Raw genomic sequence first — 14599 nt, 5'->3', positions numbered from 1 at the left:
AGCTATACTGCAGCCTGGTCCCCTACATTCCATTACCTGGTCCCTATCTGCCTGAGGCCCCTCCTCCCTGGCCTTCACCCCAGGAGAGAACCCCTAGTCACCAGGAAGAGAGCCAGGGCCCAAGGAACCAGCTGAGCTGCCAGTGTATTGGGTGTGGAGATGGGATCCTATGACATGGATCTGTGTGGCCCTGTGATTACATGGAGTGATTTATTTATTTTTTTAAGTTTTTTTTTTTCTTCTACTGTTTATTTATTCTTGAGACAGAGACAGAGTGCAAACAGGGGAGGGGCAGAGAGAGAGGGAGACACAGAATCTGAAACAGGCTCCAGGCTCTGAGCTGTCAGCACAGAGCCCGACGAGGGGCTAGAAACCACTGACTGTGAGATCATGACCTGAGCCGACGCTCAACTGACTGAGCCACCCAGGCGCCCCTACATGGAGTGATTTAGATACACTGCAGCACAGTCTGAGTGCAGTGGATCCATTTGTTTGAGTATCTGAAACCATGTACAACATATCTGCCTTGTTTCTGTGTGTGTGGCATGTGGCTGGGTTGAACTGAATGTCTGTGGGACTTGTGCACCTAAGTGTAAGGGGTGGAGCTCTGTCTCCATAGCCCCCTGGGGAGTACTGGGGTGGAGAGAGGCAGGTGGGGAGGAAAATGCTAAGAAGTTTGGAAGCTTCGAACTGGTCAGACAACTTTGGGAAACCTGGGAGCAAGAGCCAAGAAGGGAGAGGAGAAGATAGGCAGACAGAGGAACAGCTGGGGACTGGAGAAGCTGACGACGACGGATTCACGGCTGTGGGATGAAGCTGCTGCCCAGGTGGAGAGCACTGCTGCCTGTGGGTCCTTGGAACAGGGCCTGGCCATGGGCACAGCAACCCAGAAGTAGGTGGGCCCTGGGGGGGCTGGGGCTGGGGCAGCCCAGAGGGAAGCAGAACCAGGAACTTTAGGTCCATCCCCACCAGCTGAAGAGCCTTAGCTCCTCAGACCCTCCCAACCCCCTTTAGCCCCCAGGTCCCATGATCAGGCTGGTAGGCCTGCCAGGAGGAGAAGACAGGCTGAGTCGAGGGCAGGTTTCAGTGACATGCACTCACACAGAGCCCAGTGCTTAGAAAGGCCTTGTATTTGGTTTAATATTCTACTACTGCTGTGTTAAAATTCATAATGCTTTTGGAACGGGGGTCCCAAATTTTCATTTTGCACAGCGTCCTGTGAATTATGTAGCCAGTCCTGCCCGGGAGGGGAAGGGAATCATTGTCTTGACATAGGGAACAGGCAAGGCTGGCCCATCTGTTTTGGGCCTCTGAGAAACTGAGGGATTAGTGGCTGTGTGGGGAGGGCAGGCCTTTATCAAATTTAATGGCTGATTTATAGCATGAGCTCCGGAGTTCAGGCCAACCTGAGTTTTTGGAATGTTTTTCTAAAATCATGCACCTATGTGGCTTTGGTCAGATCACATCTCCTAGATCTGTTTCTTCAGCTGTAAAAGAGGTTAATACCGCCTAGTGCCTGGGGTTAAACACGGCAGTACATAGCAATTGCTTGGCATACAGTCATTCCTCATTAAAGACAGTGATCATGGTAATGATAATTATTAACTTGTTATTAATAAGTGGGGAGGAAGAGTCTTGTTCAGAGTGTGACCTAGTAAATGCCCCCCGCTACTACCACCTCACCCTGGGGTTGGTAAACTTCCCAGACTGCCCACCCCTCACCAGCACTCTGACCCTCTCTTGGAAACAAGAACAGGTCCCATGCCCAGGCTCAGGTGCAGTCAGGGAAGGGCGTGCTCAGACAGCAGAGGCTTGGGTGGCCTTTACCACCATGGCCAGAGTTAATACGTTATCTCCGCCCAGGTCCTCCTTTCGCAATCAGAGCTGGGGATCTGGTTACAGATTTACTTCAAACAATGTCTGATGTGTGGACTAAAGTCCTTCTTGGCCTTCGTAAAGCCAATCCCCTCTTTTCCTCAGGAACCGCTCACACCTGTGCCCCAAAGATGAGGGCCCAGGAGGACCCCGAGGGCCAGACACAGGTGCTGGGGAACGGGTGGGACCTGGGTGGGGGGCAGGGTTGGGTGGGAGCTAGAGAGCCTTCTTAGGCCTTCTCCCCGGGAAGCAAGAGACAAAAGTTCTGATGAACTTGATTAAGAGTGACTATCCCAAGCTGAACGTAGCAATTGGGGGATGGTGTGTGGGTGGCAGTGGGTGCAGGTGTCATCAGCTTTAGGACTGGCGGACTCCAGCTTGAGGGCCAGCAGGGACCCAACCTCTCCCACCGCCAGGGAAACCCCGAGGACCTCCAAGGGGGCAAGAGTGAAACCACAGTGTGCCCAAGAGGGCCTGTCCACAGACTTCAGCCTTCTTGGTCCCCTCCTCTGTTGCTCCCCAAGGCATTCTGACTTAGGGGCCCATCCCGTTGGTTGGAATGCCCTGGTCCCAAGCCCTCCAGGAGCCAGCAGAGTGGACTCATCCCTGCACAAAGGAATGTGAGGAGCGAGCAGGGAGTAGCCAGGCCAAGTGGCAGTTGGGTGGCTGAACCGAGAGGGAGGGTGTGGTTTGGACCTCTTTCTGAGGATCTGACAGCCACTTGGGCTATCTGATTGATTCTGGAGCAGAATGGACTTAGCTGGTCCTCATCACTCCACCCTGAGTTCCTTCTCTCTGCTGCCCCAGCATGAGTCCCTGGGCTCAGCAGGGACCTCCACGAGGGATCCCACGATGTCCCTGCCTACAGAACCCAAGTTTGACATGTTGTACAAGATTGAGGATGTGCCACCCTGGTACCTGTGCATTCTGCTGGGCTTCCAGGTGGGCTTCTCGGGAGGGCTTCCCCGCCCCCACTCTGCATGCTCCCCAGAATCCCCACCCCTTTCTGGGCCAACAAGTTTATCTTGGGTAATAGGAAGAGAAACCTAAGGTCAGCAACAGTGACGGTCGCCAAGCAGGGGTGGGGAGGAGGTCTGATGGAGCCTGAGAGATTATCCCCAGGAACATGTCACCTGCCAGGCAGAGTGGCAGTCACAGGGAAGAGGACTCACTCCACTGAAGCCACAGGAATAACTTGGAGGCAGATTACTAACCCAGAGAGAGGTGAGGCATAGGTCTCTGGGAATCCCTTGCAGGAGTATCAGCCCTGGGTGAGCTGCCAGGGGCAGCATGGGTTCAGGCCCATGGAGGCAGGCATAAGGATGGTTAGGACGCCCCTGTTTCCCTTTGAGCCCTATGGGCTCCACCTCATACACTCTCCCCCCACCCCCACCATCCCCCAGCATTACTTGACATGCTTCAGTGGCACCATTGCTGTGCCCTTCCTCCTGGCTGAGGCACTGTGTGTGGGCCGCGACCAGTACATGGTCAGCCAACTCATCGGTACTATCTTCACCTGCGTGGGCATCACCACCCTCATCCAGACCACACTGGGCATCCGGTGAGCTGTCCTGCCTCTGCCTCCCCACCCTCAACACACACAGTGATCCACACAGTGGGAGCAGGTGTTTTCTCTGAGGGCTGTTTCTTTGGGGGGAAAAGCTGCTATCTGTCACCACCTGCTACTCCTACTCCCAAGCCAGCCTTAGAGCCCGGAAGCTGGGATCCCACATTAGGCCCCTGACGTTCCTCAAAGGCAAGAAGTCTGCGGGTTTAAGGGAATATACCCTAGCTGGGCTCTCCTCCTGTTAAGCCCTACTCTGGGTAATCAGGACCACCCACTCCTCCCTTTTAGGGCCTGTGTGGTCTTCTTCAGTGGCCTGTTGTCCAGGGGCCCCTGCCCCTGTGTGCACAGCTCTAGGCTTGGGTGGCCACAAGATGGTTGTTTTTGTGATGGGGGGATGGAGGAAGGTTGTGAGTGGGGCTTGGATGCAATAGCTGAGCTGTTTGCTTCCCTGTACATGGCCCCTCACAGTGCAGGAAGTGGGGTTGGGAAGGAAAGGGAGCATGTTGTAGGCCAGAGACTGCATTTGTTTTCTCTCTTGGGCCCCCAAAACGTTAGAGGCCTGCCTGGGGCCACAGCGACTTCTCTCAGCTTTGCCCTGCCCTTGTCCCTGTGTCTCTGTCCCTGGATGTGATTCTCTCTGTCCTTCTCTCTGTGCCCCTCTCTCCCCATCTCCGCTGTCTCTGTGTCCCTGCCCTCCCCTGGCCCTGCCCTGTTGCTCTTTGCCTCTCCTTCCAGGCTGCCGCTGTTCCAGGCCAGCGCCTTTGCATTTCTGGTCCCAGCGAAAGCCATCCTGAGCCTGGAGAGATGGAAATGCCCCCCAGAAGGTGGGCACACTTCTGGGGTCTGTGCTGGAGAGGGGAGGCCCAGGAGCCTGGAAGTCTGGGCCACTGTCCTGAGTCCAGACACCAGACTGCATTCATGGCAGCACCTTCTCTTCTTCTCTGTGTTCCCTGGCTATGTGTGTGTCCCTGTTTCTGATCCCAGAGGAGATCTACGGTAACTGGAGTCTTCCCCTGAACACTTCTCATATCTGGCACCCACGGATACGTGAGGTGGGTTTGTATCTGGGTAGAAGAGACCTGGACCTGAGTAGGGGGCTAGTTGGGAGTGAGGGCCGATAATGAGTTGGAGGATTCAAGGAGGTGGTCCAGGACCTTTTTTCTTTCTTTTTTTTTTTTTTTTAATGTAGAGGTCATAGCCTCTAAATAGTGACTTATAGTACCATTATTTGCTTTTCCAGGTCCAGGGTGCAATCATGGTATCCAGCATGGTGGAGGTGGTGATCGGGCTGATGGGGCTACCTGGGGCCCTGCTCAGCTACATAGGGCCTCTCACGGTCACCCCCACGGTCTCCCTCATTGGCCTCTCTGTCTTCCAAGCTGCTGGCGACCGAGCTGGCTCCCACTGGGGCATCTCAGCTTGGTGAGCAGGCATTAAGCCTGATCCTTTCCCAGCCCCACCCCTTTCACCCCTTTCGTGTCCTGGCCCCAGTCCAGCCTACCAGCCATCTTTCCTTTGTGCCTCTGCCCCCAGTTCCATTCTCCTGATCGTCCTCTTCTCCCAGTACCTGCGTAACCTCACCTTCCTGCTGCCTGTCTACCGTTGGGGCAAAGGCCTCACTCTCTTCCGCATCCAGATCTTCAAGATGTTTCCTGTGAGGAGCTGACAGACACCTGGGGCTGGGACTAGGGCAGGGGCTGGACCTGGGGCCAGGGCAAAGGTCGGGGGGCGGTCAGGTCCAGGACAGCAGAGGAGCTAGAGCCAGAGCACAGGTGAGGTCCTAGTCAGCGGCTAGAGTAGGTATTGGGGTCCAGGTCTGAGCTGGTGTGGGGGTGAAGGCTAGGGCTGGGGCTGGAGCTGGAGCTAGGGCTGAGGTAGGGGCTGCTTAGCCTGGACCAAGACTTCCAGGGCCCTCAGTGCTCCCCTCACCCCACCCCACTTCAGATTGTGCTGGCCATCATGACCGTGTGGCTGCTCTGCTATATCCTGACCCTGACGAATGTGCTGCCCTCAGACTCCACAGCTTATGGATTCCAGGCACGAACGGACGCCCGAGGGGACATCATGGCTATTGCGCCCTGGATCCGCATCCCCTACCCCTGTGAGACACCCCACCTGGGCCCTTCTGCTTCTAGCTAAGACCATCCATGATGGTCCCTGATGATCCCAACGCAGCCAGTGATGCACTTGGCATTAGCTGTACATTTATAGTGTGGCAGGCAGAGTGGTATTTTCCTCAAAGCCTCACTCCAGCTTCATGACTCTGAGTGATCCCAAATAAGCTCTGACAACTGTATAGCTCCCACCCCAGGGTGAGACATCTTAACCCCCACATACTGCCTTGTCCACTCCCTGCATCCCAGAGGTTACTGCACCCATCCTCCCTTCTCCCTCCCTATCCAGGTCAGTGGGGCCTGCCCACAGTGACTGCGGCTGCTGTCCTGGGAATGTTCAGTGCCACACTGGCCGGCATCATTGAGTCCATCGGAGATTACTATGCTTGTGCCCGCCTGGCTGGTGCACCACCCCCTCCAGTACATGCTATCAACAGGTATGGCCACCTGCCCTCTCCAATATCTGATCCCTCAGGGGCCATTCAGGAAGCAAATGTAGGGACAAGGTTGAGTCTCAAAGGTGTGGACTTGGTCAAGTCACTAATACTTTCCAGACCTCATTCTCCTTACTTATGAAATGGAATACTCATTGGGGCGCCTGGGTGGCTCAGTCGGTTGAGCGTCCGACTTCGCGGGTCATGATCTCGCGGTCCGTGAGTTCAAGCCCCACGTCAGGCTCTGGGCTGATGGCTCAGAGCCTGGAGCCTGCTTCTGATTCTGTGTCTCCTTCTCTCTCTGCCCCTCCCCCCTTCATGCTCTGTCTCTCTCTGTCTCAAAAATAAATAAATGTTAAAAAAAAAAAAAAAAAGAAATGGAATACTCACATCACTCACTCTGAGTGTCACCAGTAGTTGAGATAAAGACGCCTAAGGGAAACTGCGGTCATTGACAACCTTTCGTGTGCATAGCCCTCCATGTGTATTCTCTTGTGCAATCTACTAACGACTCTGTGAGACAAGGTACCCTTATTATGCCCATTTTACAGATGAGGAAATTGAAGCCCAGAGTCGCCTAAGGGAGTAAGTTCCAGGGCCCTGGGACTAGCGCTCGGACCTGGGCTCTTGGCTCCCAGACCCACCTCTGGCCTGGAGTGGGGAGTACTACAGACAGATAGTTGCTGCTTGCCCAGTCCCCAAGAAGGCGAGCAGCCCGCCCAGGGTGATGGAAGGACATAAGCCAGGGCAGAGGCTGGACTGAGACCCAAACTCACCCTTTCCTTATAGGGGCATCTTCACGGAAGGCATCTGCTGCATTATCGCAGGTCTGCTGGGCACAGGCAACGGGTCCACCTCGTCTAGCCCCAACATTGGCGTTCTAGGGATTACCAAGGTGCCAAGACAAGCCGGAGCGGCACAAAGCCCCACCCCCATTCCCTGTGCCACAGACTTGCCCCAAGCTTCCCCCCACTTTGGCCTAGCCACGTCCTGGCTTCGAGAGGTCCCGCCCCGCATCAAGCCCCGGCCCTTTTGTGCTCACTTTTATAACAGGCCCCGCCCACCTTCCTGTCCTCTCGACTCATCCCGTCAGGCTTCGCGCCTGGAGTCTAACCCTGCCCCCCGACTCCCTTGCAGGTGGGCAGCCGGCGCGTGGTGCAATATGGTGCGGGCATCATGCTAGTCCTGGGCACTGTTGGCAAATTCACCGCCCTTTTTGCCTCGCTCCCTGACCCCATCCTGGGGGGCATGTTCTGCACCCTTTTCGGTGAGTGCCGCGTGTGCGCCGTGGGTCTCTGCACGGTCGCGGAGTGGTGGAGCCCATCGGGCCTGCGGGACGCCTTCAGCCGTTCTCCTGCGCCCTCAGGCATGATTACGGCTGTGGGGCTGTCCAACTTGCAGTTCGTGGACATGAACTCCTCTCGCAACCTGTTCGTGCTCGGATTTTCCATGTTCTTCGGGCTCACGCTGCCCAATTACCTGGAGTCCAGCCCCGGCGTCATCAACACAGGTGCCTCCGCTAGTCTGAGTATCTCGGTCGATAGGGGAGGTATGGTGGGCTCGACTCTGGGCACAGCTCCCTCGGTCAAAGGCACCATACGAGAGAACCACAAATCCTGCCCAACTCTAGATGTGAACCAGAAGCTGAGAAGTGATTAGCAACTGTCCTTTACTAAGACACTTTCTATGGACAGCTATGGAGCTTTACATGTGCTCATTTAATATTCACAACAGCTCCAGGAGACAGATAGTATTATCATTTCCACCTTACAGAAGAGGAAAGTGAGGCTCAGAGAAGTTAAATGATTTGTCCCAAGATAAGTAGCAATTGGCAAAACTGGGATTTGAATCCAAGGGTGGGACAGGGTACAGATAGGTTAGAAAGTTGGGGTTTGTACCACTTCATCTCCCTGCCCACTCAAGGAAGTCAGTAAACTCCACAAGTGGGGAGAAAGCCCCTGAGCTCTGGTCTTCAGGTGAGGCCAAGATGTCCACTGGCCCTTGACCTATTCCACAGGCATTCCTGAAGTGGACCAGATTCTGACTGTGCTGCTGACCACAGAGATGTTTGTGGGTGGGTGCCTCGCTTTCATACTGGACAACACAGTGCCAGGTATGGGTCACCTCTGGGAGGGAAACAGAACTAGGCTGGCCTCACATGCACTCTAACAAATGGCCCCTCGATCAGAAGTGTGGCCAGGACCCATGCAATGCAGGACGTGCAAGGAGAAACAGGAAGTTTGGGCTGGTGGAGTGCCCACTGGCTGGAGTGAGAGACTAGTGGCTAGACAGTGGTACAGTCATGCCTCATAGGTCTTGAAGAGGATGGGTCTAGAGAAGTCATTCGGGGCCCTGTGAGTTGTTTCCTTCCAATTCGTGATAGCCAGGTTGAGGGGTGCCTTTGGTAGCCTTTGCTTTCTTAGATTAGGGCAGATACAAATGAAGCATCAGTTTGTTGGCAACACCCACTACCAAATAATACTAGCTACTAGAAGAGCCCCTAACATTTATTTCTCTTTGATGTTAGGGCTTTTTGCAGGGATTGTGGAAGATAACTTAGTGAGTCCCTGAGAACCCTCCTGGCTCATGTTTATGTTCCCTGTAAGATATAAAAACTGTCACCAGTTACTTAATGAGTAACAAGCACAGTTAACGTTTACCAAACGTCTACTATGGGTCAGGCATGAAACTATGTGTCTCATTTCATTCTCAAAGACTATCCTGGTAGATGCTATCAACACCATTTCACAAGGAAACAGAATCAGAGAGGTTAAGTGACTTACCGAAGTTCACAGCATTTGAAGATTTAACAGGTTGCAAATCTGGGATTTTTACCAAGTCTATTTGATGCAGTCTAGGACTTGTGTCCCAACAATTGCACCATACTGCCTCTGTAGAGGGTTTCGGGGGATCTGGTGAATCAGGGAAAGCCCCATGGAGGCAGAGGTTAAAGGCTGCATCATTCCAGGAAGATGAGGGATGGGAGTAGAAGGATGATGGCCCTCCATCGCCCACCACTTCCCAGCCTGAACACAGCTGCAGGGTTGGAGGGCAGGCAAGGCCTAAGTGCCATGGCACTTTTAGAAATTCCAGACAGCATCAGATGATGAGAGAACTCTTGGTAGCAGTTACCCCATGGACTAACAGGTGGTACCCGCTCCTCCCCATTTAGAAGGCTGGCTGTGGACATGAGAAAGAGAAGTGGCAGCCTCTATGCTCATGGAATCTGAGGAGGTAGAGGGCATCAGCTGGACTGTATACTGACGGACTTTGTGGTTTGAGTAGCTGGATTAAGCTACCTCAGATTTTAATAGCCTCAGACTGCCTTGCTGAGATTCTCACATTCCCATCCTTCAACCCAACTCCCTATCAGCAACCATCACTACCAGGGATCATTATACATGTTATGCCCCATAATCCTTTTTTGTTTTAATGTTTGTTTTGAGAGAGAGAATGCAAGCACACAAGCAGGAGAGGGGCAGAGAAGGAGAGAGAATCCCAAGCAGGTTCTGCGCTGTCAGCACAGAGCCTGACAAGGGGCTCAGCTGCACAACCGTGAGATTGTGACTTGAGTCAAAACCAAAGAGTTAGACACAACCGACTGAGCCACCCAGGAGCTCCATAATCGTCAATAGTGCTTCAGTGTGCATTGTTGAGGAATCTGAAGCTGAGTGGTCAAATCATTTACCTAATTCAAGTTGCCTAATTGCCAACCTGAATTCAAACCCAGGTCTGGTTAAACCAGAAGCCGATCCTTAATCATGGAATTACCTGTATACAACTTTCTTCTGTGTGATGCACATTTTGCTGATGGGCCGCCTTGCATTTTCTTTCTTTCCCCATCCACAGCAGAAACTTAAGAGGGGTAATTTAGTTCAAGAAATGCTAGTGGGGCTAGTGGAAATCTCTTTCTACTCACACTGTATCAGTCTTCTCTAACCTCAGCCCTCTTGTAAAAACCTCAGAGATCTCACGCACTGCTTTCCTGCCTCTTGACGAAATACTCCCCTAGATGTAAATAATCTTTCATGTATCCATACTACCAACAAAGATTTTACTTAGTAGCTTGACTTTCTGAGGTTTGTATTATAAAAGCAAGTGTATTTTCTAAATATGGAATCATAATATTGAATATTAATAATGATTATAGCCTTTGTGAATATCCCTGCTTGGCCCCAAAGCGGGTCTGGGCACTATCTGGTCCCCATCAGCTTAGCACACACTAGCTCCACACTAGAGATGTAAACTGACCATTACTTAACCTTTCTGCCTGTTTCTTCATCATATAAATTTGTATAATAGTACCTGTATACTTCCCACAGGAATGTTTTGGAGAAATGAGATAAAGAAATGAAAGCACTAAGCACAGAGCCTGGTACACTATAGATACACAATAAATACAAAGTATAACCAGTACCTTTTAGGGTTTCCTCGAGCTCTTGCCAACTTAGGAGCTGAGAATTGTGGATTCAGTAACTTTTCAGTCCCAGAAAATAATTGAGAATGAAGACCATGGATTCCAGAAGTCTGCCTTAGGACTAGGTTATGGGAAGGGGAGGTAGTGGAGGGTTGCTGGCCCTGGTAATTTCTCTGTCCTCTTCCAGGGAGCCCACAGGAACGAGGTCTAATACAGTGGAAAGCTGGGGCCCATGCCAACAGTGAGATGTCTACCAGCCTCAAGAGCTATGACTTCCCCATTGGGATGAGCATGGTAAAGAGGATTGCCTTTCTGAAATACATTCCTATCTGCCCAGTCTTCAGAGGATTTTCAAGGTCAAAAGCCCAGCATCCAGTTCCAGAAGACACTCCAGATAATATACATACTGGGTCTGCATGCACCAAAGTCTGAAAAATTACTCCTAGGAAAGGTAGGATGTGTTAGATGGTCTTTTGTGGGAGGGTTGAAAAATCATATTCTTATGCTTTAACCAAAGAAAAACAAAACTACTCAATTTCCACTTTTGTGACCTATTTCACAGTCTTTAAGGGGAAAGTAGATGGGTACAAAGTGAAAATATGGATTCTGAATGGAATTCCTTAGTTATTTCATAATGAGAGTAGAACTTCCCAACTGATGTGGGTCACTAAGAAGTTACAAGTATGCTGACATACTGACCCCTTCAGCAGTCTGAGTATCTAGGCAGGAAATGGGTCAACTGCAGCCCATGAACCATAAACTCTAGCCACAGATAGCCCCATCCTTGCACTCCAGTATGCTAAAAAAAAATAATACTTTATGACATGGAATAGGTTGAGAAATACTGACAATGCACAAGAACACGAAAAATCCTCTCAGGGGCACCGGGATGGTTCAGTGGTTAAGCGTCTGACTCTTGATCTCAGCTCAGGTCATGATCCCAGGGTTGCAAGTTCAAGCCCTGCATTGGGCTCCTCTCATATATGCTGCCTTGTTTCAATAATGATCATAAAATAAGAACCCCAAAATCAAAACAGGATGACTTCAATTACCTTAAAACTATGACACACAGGCCCTAATGGGGTGATCTGTCCAAAGGGCTTCAAAATGGAATAGCTGATGCTCTGAAACTTTCCATCTCTACCTGTAATGCAGATGTCTGATTCCAGTTAAACAGCTAAGTAGTTTTTTTTTTTTTTAATTTTTTTTTTCAACGTTTTTTATTTATTTTTGGGACAGAGAGAGACAGAGCATGAACGGGGGAGGGGCAGAGAGAGAGGGAGACAGAATCGGAAACAGGCTCCAGGCTCCGAGCCATCAGCCCAGAGCCTGACGCGGGGCTCGAACTCACGGACCGCGAGATCGTGACCTGGCTGAAGTCGGACGCTTAACCGACTGCGCCACCCAGGCGCCCCATCAGCTAAGTAGTTTTAATGTGCAGTTTCCCTGACAAGAAAAGTTCCAAAAGGAGCTAGAGTGTATTATGCTAAGTAAGTCAGAGAAAGACAAATACCATACGATTTCACTTATATGTGGGAGAAACAAAACATGAACATATGGGAGGAGGAGAGAAAGAGGGAAACAAACCATAAGAGACTCTTAACAATAGAGAATAAACTGAGGATTGATAGAGGGAGGTGGGTGATGTGTGTTAAGGAGGGTACTTATTAGGATGGGCACTGGGTGTTGTATATTAGTGATGAATCACTGAATTCTACTCCTGAAACCAATATTGCACTGTATGTTAACTAGCATTTAATTAAAATTTGAAAAAAAAAAAAAGTTCCAACAAAATTAGAATACTCTAGGGATGCCTGGGTGGCTATTTGGTTAAGTATCTGACTTTGGCTCAGGTCATGATCTCGAGGCTGGTGGGGTCGAGCCCCACCTCAGGCTCTGTGCTGATAGCTCAGAGCCTGGAGCCTGCTTTGGATTCCGTGTCTCCCTCTCTCTGTCTCTCAAAAATAAACATTTTAAAAAATTAGAATACTCTTTTAATAGTAATAATAATAACAATCACTTAAACAGAACTTTCTATGTGCTGAGGACTATCTTAAGGGCTTGATGTGTATTTTTTTTTCCAACGTTTTTTTTTTTATTTATTTTTGGGACAGAGAGAGACAGAGCATGAACGGGGGAGGGGCAGAGAGAGAGGGAAACACAGAATCGGAAACAGGCTCCAGGCTCCGAGCCATCAGCCCAGAGCCATCAGCCCAGAGCCTGACGCGGGGCTCGAACTCACGGACCGCGAGATCGTGACCTGGATGAAGTCGGACGTTTAACCGACTGCGCCACCCAGGCGCCCCTTTTTTTTTAATTTTTTTTTTTTCCAACGTTTTTTTTTTTATTTATTTTTGGGACAGAGAGAGACAGAGCATGAACGGGGGAGGGGCAGAGAGAGAGGGAAACACAGAATCGGAAACAGGCTCCAGGCTCCGAGCCATCAGCCCAGAGAGGGCTTGATGTGTATTAACGAATCACACAATCCTAAGATAGATACTGTTATTACTACTGTTTTATTTAAGAAATTTTTTTGTACTCCTTTACACCCCTTGTGGGGCTCAAACTCACAACCCTGAGATCAAGAGTCACATGCTTTTCTGACTGAGCCAGCCATATGCCCCATTATTTCTACCATTTTAAAGATGTGGAAACTAAGGCATAGAAAAGTGACTTGTCCATGATCAATGGATTCACATCTAGGAAGTCTGGCTAGTCTTTGCTTTTTTTTTTTTTTTTTTTTTTAGTAATTTTAGTAACTGTGGGGCGCCTGGGTGGCTCAGTCAGTTAAGCGTCCGACTTCGGCTCAGGTCATGATCTCACAGTTCATGGGTTCGAGCCCCACGTCGGGCTCTGTGTACTGACAGCTCAGAGCCTGGAGCCTGCTTCAGATTCTGTGTCTCCTTCTCTCTCTGTTTCTCCCCTGCTCACGCTCTGTCTCTCTCTCAAAAATAAAGATTAAAAAAAATTTTTTTTTTAATTTTAATAACTGAACTTCTATTTTTTTTTAAGGTTATTTATTTTTGAGAAAGAGAGAGAAAGAGAAGAGCGTGAGCAGGGGAAGAAGGGTGCCCCATAGTCTTTACTCTTAATCATCAGCTTACATCATTACTGGAGTTTATAATCTCCAGTTATACTGCACTATGATAATTTGGCATTATGTAGAAATGAACTCATCTGCCCCTGTCTAAGCTTAGAGAAAAAAGGATCTGTAAGCTTCATACATTTGGCAGCCAGCTGTGCCACTTGTGGTACTTAGCTATTAAGAGACATAGGGGACTGGCTGTATCAAAGCTCCAAAAAGAAAGAGAGCCAAGTAGAATCATTTCTGCTTCAGAGTTTCTTAAAAATCCACTTGTTTTGGGGTGCCTTGCTGGCTCAGTCAGTAGAGCATCCGACTCTTGGGGGTCATGAGTTCAAGCCCCATGTTGGGTGTAGAGATTATTTTTTGTTTTTAAAGTAAGTTCTGCACCCAATGTGGAGCGTGAACTCATAACCCTGAGATCAAGAGTTGTATGCTCTACCAACTGAGCCAGCCAGGTGCTTGAGATTACAAAAAAACCACAAACCACAAAAAAACAACAACCTACTTGTTTATTGTCTTTTAAGGTAGCTATTAAAAAACACTGGGGCATTTGGGCACACCAAAGGATCCCCCACAAAGAATGTGAACCAGACTGACTATATGGCCTTCTCAATTCTGAGCCCAACAAACTCAAGAAAAGCATAACTGAGTAGGGCCATAAGGTAGAATTGTATGTAGAACCAGGGAATTGCTAGTTGGCTGACAGCCTGTCCCAAGATAACGATTATCCCAAAATAAAGTACTTCACCCCAGGAACAAACTCCTTTAATACTTCACCTCAGGAACAAACATATAAATAAGCTTGTGAGGGGAAAACAGGGATGGTCCAGGTGAACCAAAATAGCAAACCAGTCCAATCAGACCAGCAACGGCTTGTGAAGGGCAGAAGCCAATGGAGATTATACTAGAGTAAGGTTACCATTACACTGGTTAGCCAAAAACCTTCTTAAGGTGGACATCCATAACTGCCCTGACACTGACTGCAGCCTGAGGTAATCACAGTGGCTTACAGAAGGGGAGATCAGGTTTGTTTTACTGCTACATTTTGGACAGATACATGCGTAATGACACACTTGACACTATGGAATTTAATAAAGCCTGCTCTCT

The 14599-nt window shown here is 50.0% G+C and overlaps 1 protein-coding gene across 1 annotated transcript; it reads left to right on the top strand.

The window, feature by feature from the left end:
- Window positions 1-607: 607 nt before the first annotated feature.
- SLC23A1 (solute carrier family 23 member 1) lies at window positions 608-11583 on the top strand. The gene is made up of 15 exons (XM_042936688.1): window positions 608-892; window positions 1981-2042; window positions 2683-2817; window positions 3279-3436; window positions 4178-4266; window positions 4427-4494; window positions 4683-4864; window positions 4976-5096; window positions 5387-5543; window positions 5846-5993; window positions 6780-6885; window positions 7128-7257; window positions 7357-7500; window positions 8008-8103; window positions 10595-11583. The coding sequence occupies exons 1-15, from the start codon at window positions 811-813 to the stop codon at window positions 10837-10839; spliced, it is 1923 nt and encodes a 640-aa protein (XP_042792622.1). The 5' UTR covers window positions 608-810; the 3' UTR covers window positions 10840-11583.
- Window positions 11584-14599: the final 3016 nt, after the last annotated feature.

The sequence above is a fragment of the Panthera leo genome, chromosome A1, assembly GCF_018350215.1.
Source record: "Panthera leo isolate Ple1 chromosome A1, P.leo_Ple1_pat1.1, whole genome shotgun sequence".
NCBI lineage: Eukaryota > Metazoa > Chordata > Mammalia > Carnivora > Felidae > Panthera > Panthera leo.
The sequence above is the reverse complement of the archived record's forward strand: the minus strand, read 5'-3'. Positions and strand labels throughout refer to the sequence as shown.